At 45.9% G+C, this 17,573-nt stretch overlaps 1 protein-coding gene across 1 annotated transcript in view; it reads left to right on the top strand.

Annotated features, from left to right (window-relative positions):
• Positions 1–1,941: 1,941 nt before the first annotated feature.
• Positions 1,942–17,573, top strand: part of DLAT (dihydrolipoamide S-acetyltransferase) — a 153,764-nt gene continuing 138,132 nt past the window's right edge. The window contains exon 1 of the mRNA XM_069224986.1: positions 1,942–2,271. Coding sequence (XP_069081087.1) covers positions 2,050–2,271 — 222 coding nt within the window. The 5' untranslated portion in view covers positions 1,942–2,049. The remainder of the gene's footprint in view (positions 2,272–17,573) is intronic.

Raw genomic sequence — 17,573 nt, forward strand, 5'->3', positions numbered from 1 at the left:
CTATTCTATGTGACTTATAATGTGCATGGCTACCTGAATCGAGCCACCCAGCGCTGGGAAAAAAGTAGGCACAGAACTCGCCAAGTTATACAAAATAGCCAGGTCTTAGGATGCAAGGGAAGGCTGTTTCAGGTGTTCAGGACAACACCATCGCCATGTGGAATTTCAGCAAACAGGGCGAGGTGGGATTGGGGATGCGGTGTCAAGAGATTTTGCGTCCCTGACCAGGGCTGTAATGCCTGTAACGTCAGGACATATTCCTGGTGATTAAACATTGGTTGGATTCTCTGAACGACAGAGCAGACAAACTCAGCCTAGCAGATCATGAATCGCATCTCCATCTGGAGCTCTTCAGTGATTAGGGAGCCATGGTTGATCTAGTCGCCAACGGCAAGAATGTACAATGGCATCTCAAGTGGAGCTCAGGCCTCCAGCACACCTCTCCACTGATACCACTCCTGCCCAGAGTTCTCAAGATCAGGAATGACCTGGCCCAAGCCATTCTTGTGGCTTTGGATTGGTCTTGGTGATTATGGTATGCCAAAATCCTCAGCATGAGCATTGGTTCTCCTATCAGACTGCCCATTCAGGAGGATCTACTGTCATAGCAACAGGACTGTGTACTGCACCCAAACCTACTCACTCCTTTATGCATGGAGATTGAGCAATGGCAATTGACAGTTTTTTACCATCCTACAGAAGTCTGTGATGTAATTGTGGCAGTGAGGAGTCCCTCAACCAAGACAGTATACACCTGCATTTGGGACGAATTTGTGGCTTACTGTGCTTCCACAAATATTGATCCCCTTTCTGTTTCTTTGTCTGAAGTTTTGTTGTTTGTTTTCTCGCTACACTGCAAGGATTTACTTTGGCCACAGTTAATGGGTATTTTTCTGCCATTTCGGCATTCTTGCGGTTGCCCGATCAGCCCTCCATGTTTAAGTTGTGTTTCGACTCATTTCCTAAAAGGCTTACAAAATATATATTCTCTCAGAAAACCTTGATCATGCCACAATAGGACTTGAACCTAGTTTTAAAGGAACAATAGACTTGCTGTGACAGCACATGCACTGTCAGGCAAGATCTAAAAATTAAGCTTTTTTTTTATTTTTATTCTAGCGTTTGATGAAAAAAAAAGATTTTAATAGGATCAAAACAATTGAAGATACTTGGTAATGGAAAAAGGATCAATATTCACTTAAAAACTATTTCCTTGTATTATCATTTGTGTGCAACATTCACTTAGCATTAGAACTGTATTGCGGTGCAGATTTAGTGCATACAAGCCAATAGACCTTGTTCAAGGCTGTATTTTGTCTGTCTCCCGCCTGAAATTGCCTCTGCTTCAACAGAAGTCAATGGAGGGAATACATTCTCCCGATTATTATTTTTAAACTCCCACTTTCCTTTCCTAAACTGTTGGCAAGTATGTTAGTGACCATTTCAATGGAAAATGTGTTTACTGTAAATTACAGTTGGCTACCACGCCGTGCTTTAATTATATTAAGAAATCGCATACAAGTCAATTAAAGCTAGGTGGGCCGCAAACGTTTGTCATTCTAAAAAGTGGGTAGCGGTTCTAAACAGTTTGGGAAGCAGTGGTCTACAAAATTGGAAAATGTAGAGTGGCTGATGAAAGTGACATAGTCAAGCACCTCCCGTCTTCTCACATATCAGGAATGCTATGTCTGACTCCACTGCTGTCAGCAAAGGCAAGCCGGTTCCTGAATGACAGTCTTTTCATTCGTGAAGGGTAATTTCTAGCCCCTTGTACGAATTAGCACTGGCAGTCTTACGGCTGCCTGGCTCTAATATGGTCGCCTTTGGTCTTTGCTGCTTTAGTACTACCGAGCCCGTCATTCCTGTCCTTCGTTTATGTTGCCTGGTCGTCTGTCCTTTTTCGACATTTGCCGCTGCTATGCAAGTGTGCCGTAGAGCGCGTCGGCTGCCCAGGTTTACGGCAGCCCGGCCCCTGGAGGAGGAGGATTGGTAGAGCTGGGGAGGTCATCGGGGAAGGAGAGGTGGTAGCGTCCTACTCCCTGCCTTACCATGCTGCGTTGGTGCCTCCGGCTACGGCCCTGCTCGCGCTGCGCGCCCCCTAGGAGCTCCTCGTCTGCCGGGCTCCGCCGCTACCACCATGGCCGTCCAGCATGGTGCACTCTGCGGGCAGCCCAAGCCTGGGGACGGGAGGGGACGCATCCTTGGTGTAAGCCGGAGGCACTGGGGACAGCGCTGGGTAGGAGGTGGTACAGCCTGCCTCCACATCAGTTGGTAAGTTTGATACATAAATAATTCCAGAGGAGGGTGAGGGGTCCAGTGCCTTCCAAAGGAGGATAGACAAGGACACTGAGCAGAAAGGAGCAGAGGTCATGGTTACTGAAACTGCCGCTCAGAGAACGGAGGAAGCACTATAGTATGGAGGGGGCATAGTTCCCACCAGCACACAGTTCCAGCCCAGCGTCTCATTGGGGCTCACAGGGAACACACCTAAAAGAGGGGCCAACTTTACATGATCACTTCTTAGTACACTTTGCGTATGTGGAGACTATTTGCTTGCATGGAGATGTAAGGTGGTGTAGCAGGGAGGCTGTTGTAGTGTCGCGTGAACTGTCAGTAGTAGAGCACATTCTTGAGGTCAAGTTCAAAACTTCCCTCATTTACAAATATGGGCCACTTTTTAAAGTTTTCTAATTCAATAATGGGAGGTACTTCTATTTGATTTCCCATGCCTATGTCCTGCACACTCTAACCCTGGCATCACAGTTCCCAGTCTTACTGTCTTTTCACCAAAGTGTAATACGGTGGCAAAGTTATGGCTTGAGTAGTAACGTGTTACAGTCTTTAGTCTCCTACACTGCCAAGCTGTTTGTTCTCTTTTGAATTATATTCTCCCTGAGATTCTGTCTCATAATCTGACAATGTATGAACGCTGTCAAACAGTCTTAGTGGAAGAAATACACACAGAGGACATAGTCCCAAATCCGATCACATATATGTCTTTTGTTCACGCTTTCAGAACCTTTTAACTGCAGGTGTCCAAAGTTCCTCCTTCCACCTCGGAAGGGGACGTTTTCCTGAAGCTGCATTTTGCTGGACCCCTCCCGTGCTACATTTTACTTTCCCCTGCCACAGACGGGCAACTCTTTTACAGCTCATATGAGACTGAAGAAGTGAGAGACACTACTCCTTGCCGCTCAAGATGTCATTTAGGGTAGCTCAACCTCTCCCCCATGAGTGTTTGCCGCCCTTGTCTTTTGAGTGGTAAAGAGGGATATATTTGACGTCTCAGTGTGGGCAACTGGACAGATTACCCAAAAGCGGGACAAATCTGGTTGGTCATCTGAGCACATTGGCCCCACTAAAGCAAAAGAGAGTGACATGCCCCCCACCAGAAGGAGGCACGATCACTGGCTACTTTCCATGGACACAGTTAACTTCCTGGCACAGACACTTAGTGACCAGAGGTCATGGCTGTCTAGAGTATTGATCTCCCATGTTGATTAGCTTTCGCAGTCATTTACTGAAGCAGAGGAGACGGGAATGGCAACATGTTTTAAATATTAACATTGTACTATATTAGATATAACCCCCACCAGCGAAAAGGGTTATTACAGGTATTAGCCGCACAAGCTGATAGGGTAGCTGTTTCCACTATACTTTTGTAACCAAAAGAAAGGCCACCTTCGTATCCACCCTATTCACTGGTAGGTCATCGGAGTGGTACATAGCCAGACTACCGGAATGTGGTCCTGGTTTAACAACTTTTGATGAATTCCTCCATACCGAGAAGAGAGATGCGTCTTTCTGGTTGTGTATTTTGCCGCTTATTATGCGTATCACTGAGATCATTATAGGTGCTTAATAACACACTTGAATGTAGCTGCCTGATATGAAGTTAGTGAACCTTGCATAAAGATGGTCTTTGCGTGCGCCTTTTTGGTCTCTCCTACAGACAGTCTTTGCTGACTCATTTACCTTAATACATATATTTTGCATTAACCCCTGTTCCTCACTGGCCAGATTTCTTGTTTGTCTAATTTTCCTGCTTCTTTGTTTGTCCTGCCTCTGGAGCAACCCTTCTTTACTGTGTTCTGATTGGATGAGGTGTGTCGTTCCACTGCTTGCATTCAGGGTACTACTCTTTTTTTTCCTTTTTATTCTAGCACTCCAGGGTAGTGCATGTGTTTATTTCTCTACACCTCATGTGCTGATTCTCTCTTCAAATCCCCCTATGATCGTTTTCCTCACCTCATTAGCCCCACAACTATTCCATTGATTTCCCCACCAGCTTTTTAATCTTTTTAACACCCTTGATCCACGGATGACCCCCGGCTTGATTTGTTCTCCTCCCAACCCCCCCTACTCAATTGCTCTCCCTCCCCTTCATGCCACTTTTCTTTTTTTATTTTAACCCTTTTACTGCCAGGCCTTTTCCCTCTCCTGTGGCAAGCATTTGTTTGGCTGTTTGGTGTAGTTTGGGCTTAGGCCCTCGTAACTCTGTGTCCACAGCAGCTAACTAAGCCAAATCTGCATCCTTTTTTCCCCATTATTCTGGGGATTCTAAAGGTACACAGAGTTTGTGGGTTCCCTTGGAAGAGACCAATAAATTTGCCAAAATGCAGCTAAAATGTGGTGTTTTTTCCCTGAAAAAACGGGGAAAGGTGCTGCAGATTAAAATATGTTTTTTTCCCCCTGCAAATGGCATGAACACAAAGGGGTTGCAGTGCTAAAATCGCCAGCTTTCAGGAACAGGCAGACTTGAATCAGAAAACCAAAATTTTGAGCACAGTTGCGGCATTTCACTGGGACATACCCCATTTTTACTATTTTTTGTGTGCTTTCAGCCTCCTTCCAGTTAGTGATAGAAATTGTTGTGAAACCAATGCTGGATCCTAAATAGCTGAACATTTCTAAAAAGTAGACACAATTCTAAATTTAGCAAGGGGTCATGTGTGTAGATCCTACAACGTTTTCCTACAGAAAATAACAGCTAAAACACAAAAATATTGAAATAGAGGTGAAAAACAGCCATTTCTCTCCACCTTTTACTCTGTAACTTTTGTCTGCCATGTCAGATTTTCAAAAGCAATATACGGTTACTTCTGCGGGACTCTTCTGGTTGCAGGGATTTATAGGGTTCATCTAGAATCCTAGGTACCCAGAGCCAATAAATGAGGTGCACCTTGCTATGGATTTTCATAGTATATAGAGTATACAGCAATTTATTTTGTAAAATATAAAGAGTCAAAAATAGGTATCAAGGAAACCTTTGTATTTCCAAAATAGGCACTAGATAAGGTGTTGAAAAGCAGTGGTAATCTGCACATCTCTGAATTCCAGGGTCCCCATATTAGCATGTGAATTACAGGGCATTTCTCAAATAGACGTCTTTTTTACACACTGTCTTACGTTTGTAAGGAAAAAGTGTAGAGAAACACAAGGGGCAATAACACTTGTTCTTCTATTCTGTGTTCCCCCATGTCCACTGATAAAAATGGTACCCCACTTGTGTGGGTAGGCCTAATGCCCGCAAAGAGGAAACGCAACATGGACACATCACATTTTCCCAAAGAAAACTGACTTTTTTTTTTTTTGCAAAGTGCCTAGCTGTGGATTTTGGCCTCTAGCTCAGCCGGCACCTAGGGAAATTTACCAACTCTGTGCATTTTTGAAAACTAGACACCTAGGGGAATTCAGAATGGGTTTGACTTGTGTGGCTCTCACCAGGTTCTGTTACCCAGAATCCTTTGCAAACCTCATAATTTGGCACAAAAAACACTTTTTCTTCACATTTTGGTGACCAGAAAGTTCTGGAATCTGAGAGGAGCCACAACTTTACTTCCACCAAGTGTTACCCAAAGTCTCCTGATAAAAATGGTACCTCACTTGTGTGGGTAGGCCTAGTGCCCGCAACAGGAAATGCCCCAAAACACAATGTGGACACATCAAAATGATCTATTACAAAACCACCTGTTTTTGTGGGGGGTGGGGGACACCTGCGTTTATGGTCCCTGGTGCGGCAGTCATCTTGGGAAACCTGCCAAACCCATATGTTTTTTAAAACTAGACACCTGGAGGATTCCAGAGGGGTGTGGCTTGCATGGATCCCCCAACATTTTCTTACCCAGACTTCGCTGCAAACCTCAAATATAGCTAAAAATAAAAATCACATTTCCCACACTTTTCTTTGTAGGAACACTGTGCCTGCACACATTTCCTACCACCCAATATTCCTCTCGGTTTGTGGATAAAAATGATACATCACTTGTGTGGGTGGCCCAGGTGCCTGCAACAGAAAAAGGCCCAAAATGCGTAGAGATTGGGGGGATAGCACAGCAAGTTGATAAGCCCAATTTTTTTCTTTTATACATTTTTAAGCTGACTCTGCTTTGGGGACCCACACAAGTGAGATACCATTTTACTTGGAAGACTGAGGGGAACGCTGGGTGGTAGGAAATTTGTGCTGGCGCGGTGATCCTACAAAGAAAAGTGAGTAAAATATGCTTTTTTAAGCAAATTTTGAGGCTTGCAGAGGAGTCTGGGTAAGAAAATGTTGGGGGATCCACGCGAACCACACCTCCATGGGCTCCTTCGGGTTTCTAGTTTTCAAAAATGTCTGGGTTTGATAGGCTTCTTTAGAAGACTGCCGCACCGGGGACCAAAAAAGCAGGTGCACCCCCAACTCCTGTGGAAAAAGAGTTTGTTTTGTAATAGATCATTTTGATGTATCCACATCCTTCTGTGATGTTCCAAACAATAAAATTGTGAAAAGAAACACACCTAGGCTATGTTGAAAAGACCCCTCATGCACCAACCAAGCTGGTAGCATGCTTCATCATCTGGGTCCCACCCGAGACACCTAGCATGTCACGGGTGTGCTGCGACGCCTTATTACAGCGGAGCAGGTTTTGTTATTTTTACCACACATACTGATTGGATTTGGCATGAGGGTGAGTAATGGTTCAGTAGATCAAATTTTATTAACAAGAGATTTCACAAAAATGAATTGCACTGTTAATAACTGAAAGGCCAAAAAAATAAACCAATGACTCATAGCTCATGAGCTGTAAATTCACACCAAGGCACCAACCGCTTTACAATACATTCACACACCTTTCATACATGACATGCACAAGACCGTTCACACGCCAGCCACAGGCCCAACACATTACAACACTCGCATCAACAGACAGCGCCATTCAAGGGCCCATCACTTTCATACGCCCACATGCCTGATACAGCAATCACACCAGCTGATGGGAGTGTGTGGAATGGTGTTTGGCTGGCACCGCCAGCATTGTGCTGAACCCCTTGCCAAAGGGGCTGCCCCCTACAAAAAAAAAAAAAAAAACCCTGGCTCCTTAGTGGCTTCTGCCCCATTTGGGGCAGCTGGGCCTATAAAAAAAAAAAAATATAGCCTGATCTGCCCCCAAGGGTGGCAGAAATGGCATAAAATATATTGCCCCCTTTGGGGGGGCGACCCTTGCCCAAGGGGCAACCCTCCCACACAAAGCACACAAGATCCCTGGTGCTAAGTGGATTCTGCCCCCCTTGGGGGCAGATGGGCCTAAAAAATTGAGGCTGATCTACTCCCAAGGTGGGCAGAAACGGCCACCAGTACTGTGCTGAATCCCTTGCCCAAGGGGCCACCACCCACAAAAAAAAAAAAATCCCTTACTCCTTAGTGTGATCTGCCCCATGGGAGGCAGAAATGGCATAGAATATACTGCCCCCTTTGGGGGGGTGACCCTTGCCCAAGGGGCAACACCCCCCCCCCCCCCCCCCCCCCCACAAAGCAAACACTGACAAGATCCCTGGCACTAAGTGGATTCTGCCCCCCCTTGGGGCAGACCGGCCCAAAAAAAAAAAAAAAGTTTCTGCCCCCATGGGAGCAGAACTGCCCAACAGTGCTTTGCTCCCTTTGGGGGCTTAACCCTTGCCTAAGGGGGTGCCACCCCCCAATACACAAAAAAAAAAAAACAAAGGAAAGAAAAATAAATCTCTGGCGTCTTGGTGGCTTCTGCTCCCCCTGGGGCAGATGGACCTAAAAGAATATGCTGATTTGCCCAGAAGGGGGGGGGGGGGAATGGCATAGAATATATTTCCCCCTTTGGAGGGACGACCCTTACCCAAGTGTCCGCCCCTCACACACACACAAAAAAAAAAACAATCCCTGCCTCTGACCCTTTTGAAATGTGTATCCCATGGGCGCAGATTTTTCACTGATTTGGATTTAGCACCAGCCCGCCATTCTTTAGTCATTGAGCCGGTAGACGTTCTTTTATTTTTAAGCTCTCTAAAAATAGTTATAGTGATTTGAAGAATTGGGTGCTTGTTCGAAGCTAGAAACAGGTGTTTTATGCAGTGCCTTCTGACACTTTTGATGGCCATCGTGTAGCGCTGTAATCACAGGTGTCGGTGACCTGTTTGATTTATGTCAAGCTCCCCGTGGTTGCCATTCTAACCAGCTTGTTGTCTTCATTCAGGTTGTAACTAACGTGCGTGAGAGGAAAGAGACACAAGGGAGCCCCCTGTCGAGCATGTGCGGGCCTCTTTGGGATCTCTCATGACCTAGCATTTTGACCCTATGAGACGGACCCTGATTTAGGGGTGAGAGTTCTAAGTCGCCCCGCTACACTCAGGTCCAATGAGTGCGTCGCCAGCCCCATCGGTGTGCAACACTGGAAGTTGCAAAGCCTGTCGCTGAAGACAGTCTTTTGTTTTTAGCTGTTACGGGATGTCTGGGCCCATGATTCTGGGAGACCCATCCCTCCATATGTAGTGTCTGCCCAGAACCAAAGATCTACCCTGCCCCTGTCGCCGATGGGGCAACCCCGCGGACCGCTCAGAAGGGAAAATCTCTGTGACCTTCGACCGATTATTTGCACATAGGGTACAGTACTTCAACTCGGCATTTTCTGAAAGGGGAGGGCCTCGTCGGACCTCGCAGCTTAGCCTCCTCACCTCGGACTCAGTAGTGGGCTCCAAGTAGTGAACGCTTTCACATCTGTTAACTATTAGGGTGACCACCCGTCCGTAAATTTCACGGACTGTCCGTAATTTCGCCCTGCCATCCGTTGTCCGTGATGAAAGCTTTAACGGACGGCATTTGTCGTAATTTTAGCCTTTCACCTAAAGGGCAACGGAGGCAGGGCGAAATTACAGGCAGAGGAGTTTCCCCAGCTGGGCTGGAAGGCAGGGGGTCTCCTGTGCTCTGACGGAGGGAGGGGCAGACTCATAAAAAAGGCCTTCTTGCCAGGGGGTCTCCTTCCCTAAAGACATGCAAATGTGGGCAACTGGTAAATCTGCAAATACAAAGGGGCTTGAAAACCTGCATTGACTTTTTCTAAAAGGAGCCACTTGAAGTTTTCTGGTGGCAAAGATATTTCTTTCAGAGAGGTATTGTAATGGTGTTCCAAGGTGAGCTGTGGAGTGTGTGGTTTTAATGGAGTGTTATAACATTTTTTTAGCACTAGGTATAAACTGTATATTATTCAAATCTGTATTTGAGAAGCGCTTTTTTTTTAATTTAACCGAAATGTATTTGCGCATTTTGTAGCAGCCTTTATTATAATGTAATTGTATTTTTTACAGTTCTTTCAGGTACCTCGGTACCTCATAGTACTAACAAACATTGGCAAAGCCAGTTGGTCTCATCTACGAAAGAGTTATTGGCTTTGCTAATGTGTTTTAGCCATTAGCCATGTTATACACCAGAGTAGCTTCTGGTCAGCATGGCTTAAAGCTAGTGGCATAGTGGTGTCGAGTAGAGTAGTATAGGAGCAGTGGCATAGAGCCCAGTGGTGCAAAGTACAGTGCAGTGGGGTACAGTGCAGTTGTTTAGAGTGCGTTAGCGTAGAGTGCAGTGGTTTAGAGTGCAGTGGCATGGGACCGAGTAGATTGGCATAGAGTGCAGTGGAGTAGAGTGGCATACAATAGAGTGGCAGAGAGAGCAGTAGTGTAGAGTGGTACAGTGGCATAGATTGCAGAGTACACTCACGTTGCAGGGAGTGCAGTGGCGTAGTGTAGAGTGGTGCAGAGTAGGGCAAAGTGCTGTAGAGTGGAGTGATGCAGAGTGCAGTGGCATAGAATGCAGTAGTACATAGTACATTGGTTATAGTACAGTGGTGGAGAGTGCAACACTGCAGAGTAGAGTGTCAGTGCAGTGATGTTTTGTGGAGTAGAGTGGCACAGAGCAGTGGCGTAGAGTACAGTGGTACAGAGTAGAGGGCAGTGGCGTGCAGTTTAGAGTGCATTGGCGCAGAGTGCAGTGGCATAGAGTGGCATGGGGTAGAGTTACATAGAGTGCAGTGGAGTAGAGTGGCATACAATAGAGTAGCAGAGAGTGCAGTAATGCAGAGTAGTGCAGTGTCAGAGTGCAGAGTAGACTCATGTGGCATAGAGTGTAGTGGTGCAGAGTGGAGTATTGTAGAGTGCCTAGAGTGCAGTGGCATAGAGTAGAGTGGTGTAGAGTGCAGAGTTGCAGAGTAGAGTGTCAGTGCAGTGGTGTACAGTGGTACAAAGAACAGTGGCATAGAGTACAGTGGTGCAGAGTAAAGGGCAGTGCAGTTGTTTAGAGTACCCTGGTGTAGAGTGCAGTTGCATAGAGTGGCATTGGGCAGAGTAGAGTGGCATAGAATGCAGTGGAATAGAGTTTATTGGTGCAAAATGCAGTAGTACAGAGCAGAGTGGTGTAGAGTATAGTGGCGGCCAGAGCAGTGTTGCAGAGTGTCAGCTTGCAGTGGTGTAGAGTGCATTGAACTAGAGTGCAGTGGTCAGAGTGTTATAGAGTACAGTGGCGTAGAATAGATTGTTTCAGAGTAGAGTGCAGTTGCATAGAGTGGAGAGGTGCAGGGTAGAGTGCAGTGGCATAGAATGCAGTGGCACAGAGTGCAGTGGCATAAAGTAGATTATTTCACAGTAGAGTGAGGTGGCTTAGAGTGGAGAAGTGCAGGTTAGAGTGGAGGTGCATAAAGTGGCATAGAGTGTGATGGCATAGAGTAAAGTAGTGTAGAGTGCCGTGGCATAGAGTGCAGAGGTGCAGAGTAGATTAGAATGATGTACAGTGTATTGATGTAGAGTGCAGGGGCATAGAGTTGAGTGTTACAGAGTAAAGTGCATTAGCATAGAGTGTATTAGCTTAGAGTGCAGTGGCGTACAGTGCAGAGTGGCAGAGAGTGGAGTTGTGCGGATTAGATTGGTGTTGCCTAGACTGGAGTGGTATGGCGTGCAGACGAGCAGAGCGCAGTGGCGTAGAGTAGAGAGGCATAGTGTGAAGTAGCATAGAGATCAGTGGCATAATGTGGAGTGGTTCCGAATGGAGAAGAGTGCAGTGGCATGGAGTGGTGTAAAGTGGAGTGATACAGAGTAGGGTGCAGTGGTGTGGAGTGGTGTAGAGCAGAGTGGAGTGGAGCATGCATGGTGTGGGAACACACTGCCATTACAGACAACACATTTTTGATTGAAATGACCATTACATTTGCACAGATATACAGTTTTTCAAATCAAACAATATATTGTGCAGAGACGATGATGTGTGGAAATTGCATCACCTAATGCAATGATTTGTTTTAATCATGTAAAGGTATTTGTTTCCAGCACAGTTCAGAATTAACAAAAATGTTCTTGATTTGTACTTCTAATTCTGATATATTCTGAAGTCTATTTAAATGTTGTCATGTGATAGAAAAAACTCTTTCCTATCCCCAGTATCCAGCAAGATTGTCGCATAAATCCTCTCACTTTGAAGTCAGAGAAAGGAAAGTAAACACTAAGTTCCCACCGAAGACAGAGCCTGACATTTGACTTTGTTCTTTGAATGCACAGCAAACATGAAAAGATAAGAACAAGATTTACAGGCCTGTTTACAGAAAGGTAGCACTTGGCAGGATACTGTAAATAAGGTTTTGGCAAGGGAAGGGAGGAATTCAAGCTGCATAGCCTAAAACAAATAAAGCCAGCAAATTGAAAGCAACAAATTGTGAGTTACAAACCACAAGGCCAATGGCAAGCAACGGACAGAATGCATTCACAAGGAAGCACTATGAATTTACTTAAAGTGACAGCTGTGGGATACTTTGTGGGGAAAGTCCAGTATTTTAGTCCATATCTTGCAGTGGTTTGGTACATCAATCACCCAGGCAGTATGACAAGAAGACCTGGAGTGGTTTCCATGTTGCAGGATAGGTCTGTACACCCATTCCATCAGTTTGCCACCATTTCCTATGGTAGAGAGCTTCTGGCACACCTCTTGTAGGGTTAGTGCTAGGTAGCAGACATGAAATAGGGCATTTAATGATTATTTAAGGTGGTTGTAAGTAAGAAGTTGACCGGGGTGAAGATGGTAGTCTGCCACAAGGGTTTAGAAATTTAGTAGCTCACTGTTCAGAAACAAAGTCCCCAATTTTAAGACACCTGCAACATGCCACTGATGGAGTTGCTCTGAGCACAGCCATCCTGTGCGCGTGGGAAGGCTTAGCAAAGGTAGTGCAGGAGCATAGGGTTTCTTCGTGTCAGTGAGTTTACAGGTTCTGGCAAGGCAAGAGAAAGCCATGCATGATAACCCCAGATGGTGATCCATAGAATGGTCAGTAGGAAACGATGAGCAGTGCATTAAGCCTTCCTTAAAAGTCTTTACTGGTAAACCTCATCTCATGCAGGGAGGGGGGCAGAAAGCCAGTGAGCCACCCATTTGACATCTGCAGCTGAATAAAAGCATTCTAAGTCCAGAAGATCTAATCCACCCGCAGTCACAGTTAGCTTTAGAGTGGAAAGAGCTCCCGATGGCGCCGCAGTGACCAAACCAGATGTGTGGCCTGTCTGAAGAAGGAATGAAGGACGAGCAGGGGAAGGTTTGCAAAATAATACTATCATTGGGGTAGCACACCATCTTCACTAGTGCCACATGGCCTCTACAGAAAGCAGAAGAGAAGACCAAAACGCAAACTGGGCTTGGAGGGACCGTTCGCTCTGCCGAGATTTTCATCCTGGAAATCAGTGTAAGAATGGTAGATATTAATCATTAGGTATCGAAAGGTAACTGGTTCCCAGTTCAATCTGAGATCTAATTGTGTATGAAGGCAAAAACAGTGCCATATGTTAAAGAAACACTAATTACATTTTAAAATTTGTAAATTTTGTTTGTGCAATTTACATCCCAAATATTTTGAAGATTCTATGTGTACTTGACACTTAGGGATAACCCAGATCTCTAGTTTGGCTTTTGCTCAATTTCAAAACCATATAAAGACATGGACTAAGCGGGCAATTGCCTTGCACAACCTTGCAAGGGGTCTGGCCCCTGCTCACCCTTCACAAGCACTAACATGCGAACCATTGCACCAGAAGAGTTTGCCAAGGTGGATGGGTGTTGATTGTTCAACCACTTGACAGTGCCCCTTCTGTTTCGCTCCTGTGTGCAGACAACTCCCCAGGTACCCAATACCTTCAAATAGTCTTGGTGGACCCATCTTGTCTGATTTTAGGAATTGTCCCACCTTGTTCTTCTCTTCTTTATTTATCCAGTTGTTAGCAACAATCCTTTGAATTACTTGCCGTGGATCTCCCATTTGATCTCAATTTCATCCTACTCTTTTATTATCTTTGATTGGTAGTCCGGGCTCCCAGCTCTGAGATAAATGTAGAGTCCCAAACATACACTCTAGTGCAGTGAGACTACAGACAAGTTATGGGTACATCACATCCTGTCATTAGGTGTGAGACTGTCACCCAGACCATCTGCCCTGCCTCTTTAAAACAAAATTGGTTGAAAGTCCATGGGCGGTTGGGGTAAGCCAGATGTTTTTGTTCAATTTGTTTAAACTAGCATAAGGTTAATTACCTTAATGTTTCCCAAACTGTTTGCCAGGGGTTTTGAAATTTTCATAAACATAATCAAAATTTTGCTGTTACTTTCTCTTCAGGAAAGATCGGGTAGATTTGGGTAGGGGTGATGGCCTTGCCGTGAAGGGCATTCATTTACTACTGAACAAGGACGTAATGTGACACCTGAATGTAGCACACCAGGAGGCAATCACAAAAGGTCCACAGTGAATAACTAGTGCTATGTTAAAAAAGAGTAAATAAATGCACTGACAACATAGTGAGGCATGGCCTCTCTTGCATGTCTCTGTAAAACTGACGTTTGTTCTTGAAATTTTGTCCTGAATTTTGACCCTTTGTCCTGAATTTTTGTCCTGAATTTTGACCCTTTGTCCTGAATTTTTTACAGTCCTGTCCAGAATTTGCCTCAGTGCTAGGTGGTCACCCTACCTGCTGATGCCCCAGCCTTTGAGAAGCGCTCCGTGACCCTCAGCCGCCGCCAACACTGCCAGCCTGTCTCCGGTTCCTGGCAGTTTGAGCTGGAGATTCTGCAAACACCTGAACCAGCCTAGGCATTGATGCTGCCCCTACCCTCCCCTTCCACTGACTTCTCCGCAGAGGCACATGCCCCCCGTTAACAACTATTCTCCCAGGAAACGGGACGAGTTCTCATATACTGCTGAAAATTCTAGTCTCATTATCTCCTGACTTTCTTAATTCTGGTCCGTGTTTAGACCCCGCCCTTTATTTTATCTCAGGTAATTTTTTTACAAAGTTATTGATGTATTTCATTTAAGAAGGAAGGCGTGGTTGCCACTCGGGTGCTAAGGTGCTGTAGTCTGCGGACCCGAGGTGAAGCGCAGCTCTGTGCAATAATATTCTACGTTTTAATAACGTGGCTTGCCCTTTCAGTGTGAGCTCAAAGATGCGAATAAACAATGCTGTGTAGTCCATTTGAAGAAAAAATAGAACATACGGTTGAAAATATATATTCTACAATCAGCTAATCTTTAAAGGCAATATTATCGTGGTCCTGATGTTTTTTTTTCTTTACAAATGTATTTGAAACAAAACATTTCTAACAACTATATTTAAAATCGATGTCATTATATTAAAGGAAAATAGATCTAGAAACAAACGGAAACAGTGTAATAGCCTGTAAGGACAAATTACCGGAAATAAAAACAGAAAGGAAAAAGTCACTAAAATAAAAGCAGTTGGAATAAAAAAGTCCTAAAGAATCATCATAGAAAATATGATAAATAAGTATATATATATTTTTTTTTATAAATATTTTTTTATTGGTTTTGCAATAGAAAAGGTAATGCAAAACAGTTATATACATAGGTAACAAGGCGCCAATGGGCACCAAACAGTGGTCAAATCCAATGCCCCAGACAACACCCTGAATGAATAGATTGTACACGTCTATGCCGGTGTGTCACGTACGTGCCTCATCTCACTCAAGAGGAGTTGGAGGAATGTGTATGAATTCTTCCTCTCATTGTGTCGGTCTGCGTTTTAGGGGGTTAAGTTGTCGTGCCCTCCCACTTCCCCCAGATCTTGTTATATTTATTCGGGCACCCTCTAGCCTCATATACGAGTTTTTCACATTGGGCACACCAATCGATCCCCCTCTCCATTTGGTCAGGGCCGGTGCCTTAGTGGCCTTCCAGTCCGCCACAATGTCTCTTTTGGCCACTAGGCATGCCACCCCTAGTAAGGTTCGTTCTGCTCTGCGTAATCCCGAATCTCCCATGACCCCTAATCGGGATGTCAGTGGTGTCAGCTCCATGTCCACTTGTAGGGTCAACGAGATCTCCTGCGAGATCATCGTCCAATAAGTATTAATAATCGAGCATGACCACACCATGTGGAAGAAATCAGCGTCTGGTCTCAAACATCGGGGACAATCAGCTGTAGGTCGGAGCCCCGCCCTGTGCATTTTAGAGGGTGTAAGGTAGGCAGTGTGGAGATAATAAGTCTGTATTAGTTGGAAGCGTGTCGCCATGGTCAGGGCGTGGGGAGCTGCCAATGCCTCAGTCCAGTCCTCCTCCTCCACAGGGCCCACCCATCCCTCCCATTTCCGACGAAGTTCCTCCAGGGAACAGGCAGTGGTGGTGATTAATGTGCGATATACCTGGGAAATGCCTCCCCTACCCAGATTCCCCATCAGAGCCCTCCTCTCCATAGGGCTGCTTTCGGGTATGTTGTCCCATGTCTGGACCAGCATCAGTAGGGCGTGGCGTACTTGGAGATATCTGTGGAATTGTGTGTTATTTAGTGCAAAGGTTTCCTGGAGGTCCTCGAAGGAATGCATGTGCGTGCCCTCCCATACATCACCCAGTGTAGAGATACCTATATTATCCCATTTCTGGAATCCCTCAAGACCCGCCACCTCTCCCAAGCAGAGTCGGGCGCCCCCACCGTCCTGAAATCTTTTGAGCTGTCCGCCATCCCTGCAGCACCACCCCTGTCACCCCGGGAGTCCCACGTGTGATCGGGCCGCCATACAGGGCGTCAAAGATCTTGGGGTAGCTCAGTGTCTGGAGTTCCAGCCGGTACGCCGGGTCTGTCCATCCTCCCCCCCCCCCCCCCCCCCACCAGTCGTTGATCACAAGTAGCTGCATCGCCAGGTGGTAGTAAAGGACATTAGACATTCCTAGACCCCCTTCATAGACATCTCTCTGGCAGATTTTAAGCGCTAGCCGGGGACGGGTGCCACTCCACATAAATTGGCGTGCTAGCGAGTCCATTTCTCTATATGGATAGGGTGTGGATAATTTTGGAGGAGATAGAGAAGCCTGGGGAAGGACCATCATCTTATAGAGTGCGATTCTTCCAAGCAAATTAAGGGGGAGGTCCTTCCACCGTTGAAGATCGTCCTTGATTCTTCTGGTTAAAGGCGTGACGTTGAGCTCCCATGTTAATTCAGGGATCGTTGCGACATGCACCCCCAGGTATTTAAAGCTATTCCTCCGCACTGGTATGTTTTGTTGCCAATCTATACAGTCTCTAGATTGATGGAGCGGAACCAACAGGGATTTTTTGGGGTTTAGGGCGAGACCCGAAGCCTCCGAGAAGATGTCTAGAATTTGAATGATACGGGGGCCGCTTCTGGCCTGGCTAGCTATATATAGTAGGACATCGTCCGCGTACAGTGCCACACGGTCTTCTGGACATACGGGCCAAGACCAGCCCTCCATCAGAGGGTCCTCTCGAAATAACTTCGCCAGGGGTTCTATTATTAATGCAAAGAGTAAGGGGGATAACGGGCATCCTTGTCGGGTGCCACGACCAATCGGGAATACACCCGAGATCGCTCCGTTTACTTGGACCTGAGCCGTTGGATTAGAGTAGAGTAGTCCCACAAGACCTCGGAACTTGGGTCCAAGTCCATTTTTTTTTAATACTTGTTCAAGATAGGACCAATCCACTGTGTCAAAGGCCTTCTCAAAATCAAGTAAGAGCAGCGCCAGAGGGGTGTGTGACAGGATTTTACGGTGTGCTAATGCGAGATGCAGTCGCCTAATGCAGTGCCTGGTGCTCCGCGTAGGCATAAAGCCGCATTGGTCAGGGTGCACCAAGGTGGGCATTGCCTCTTTTAATCTAGTGGCAAGGATTAAAGCTAACACCTTGATCTCGGTGTTGAGGAGGGAGATGGGTCGGTAGGCCGAGCAGTTTGGCGATGGGGGTTGGGTCTTCGGGATCACTACTATTGTAGCTAGGTCAATCCCTGGAGGGAAGTGACC

The sequence above is a fragment of the Pleurodeles waltl genome, chromosome 3_1, assembly GCF_031143425.1.
Source record: "Pleurodeles waltl isolate 20211129_DDA chromosome 3_1, aPleWal1.hap1.20221129, whole genome shotgun sequence".
NCBI lineage: Eukaryota > Metazoa > Chordata > Amphibia > Caudata > Salamandridae > Pleurodeles > Pleurodeles waltl.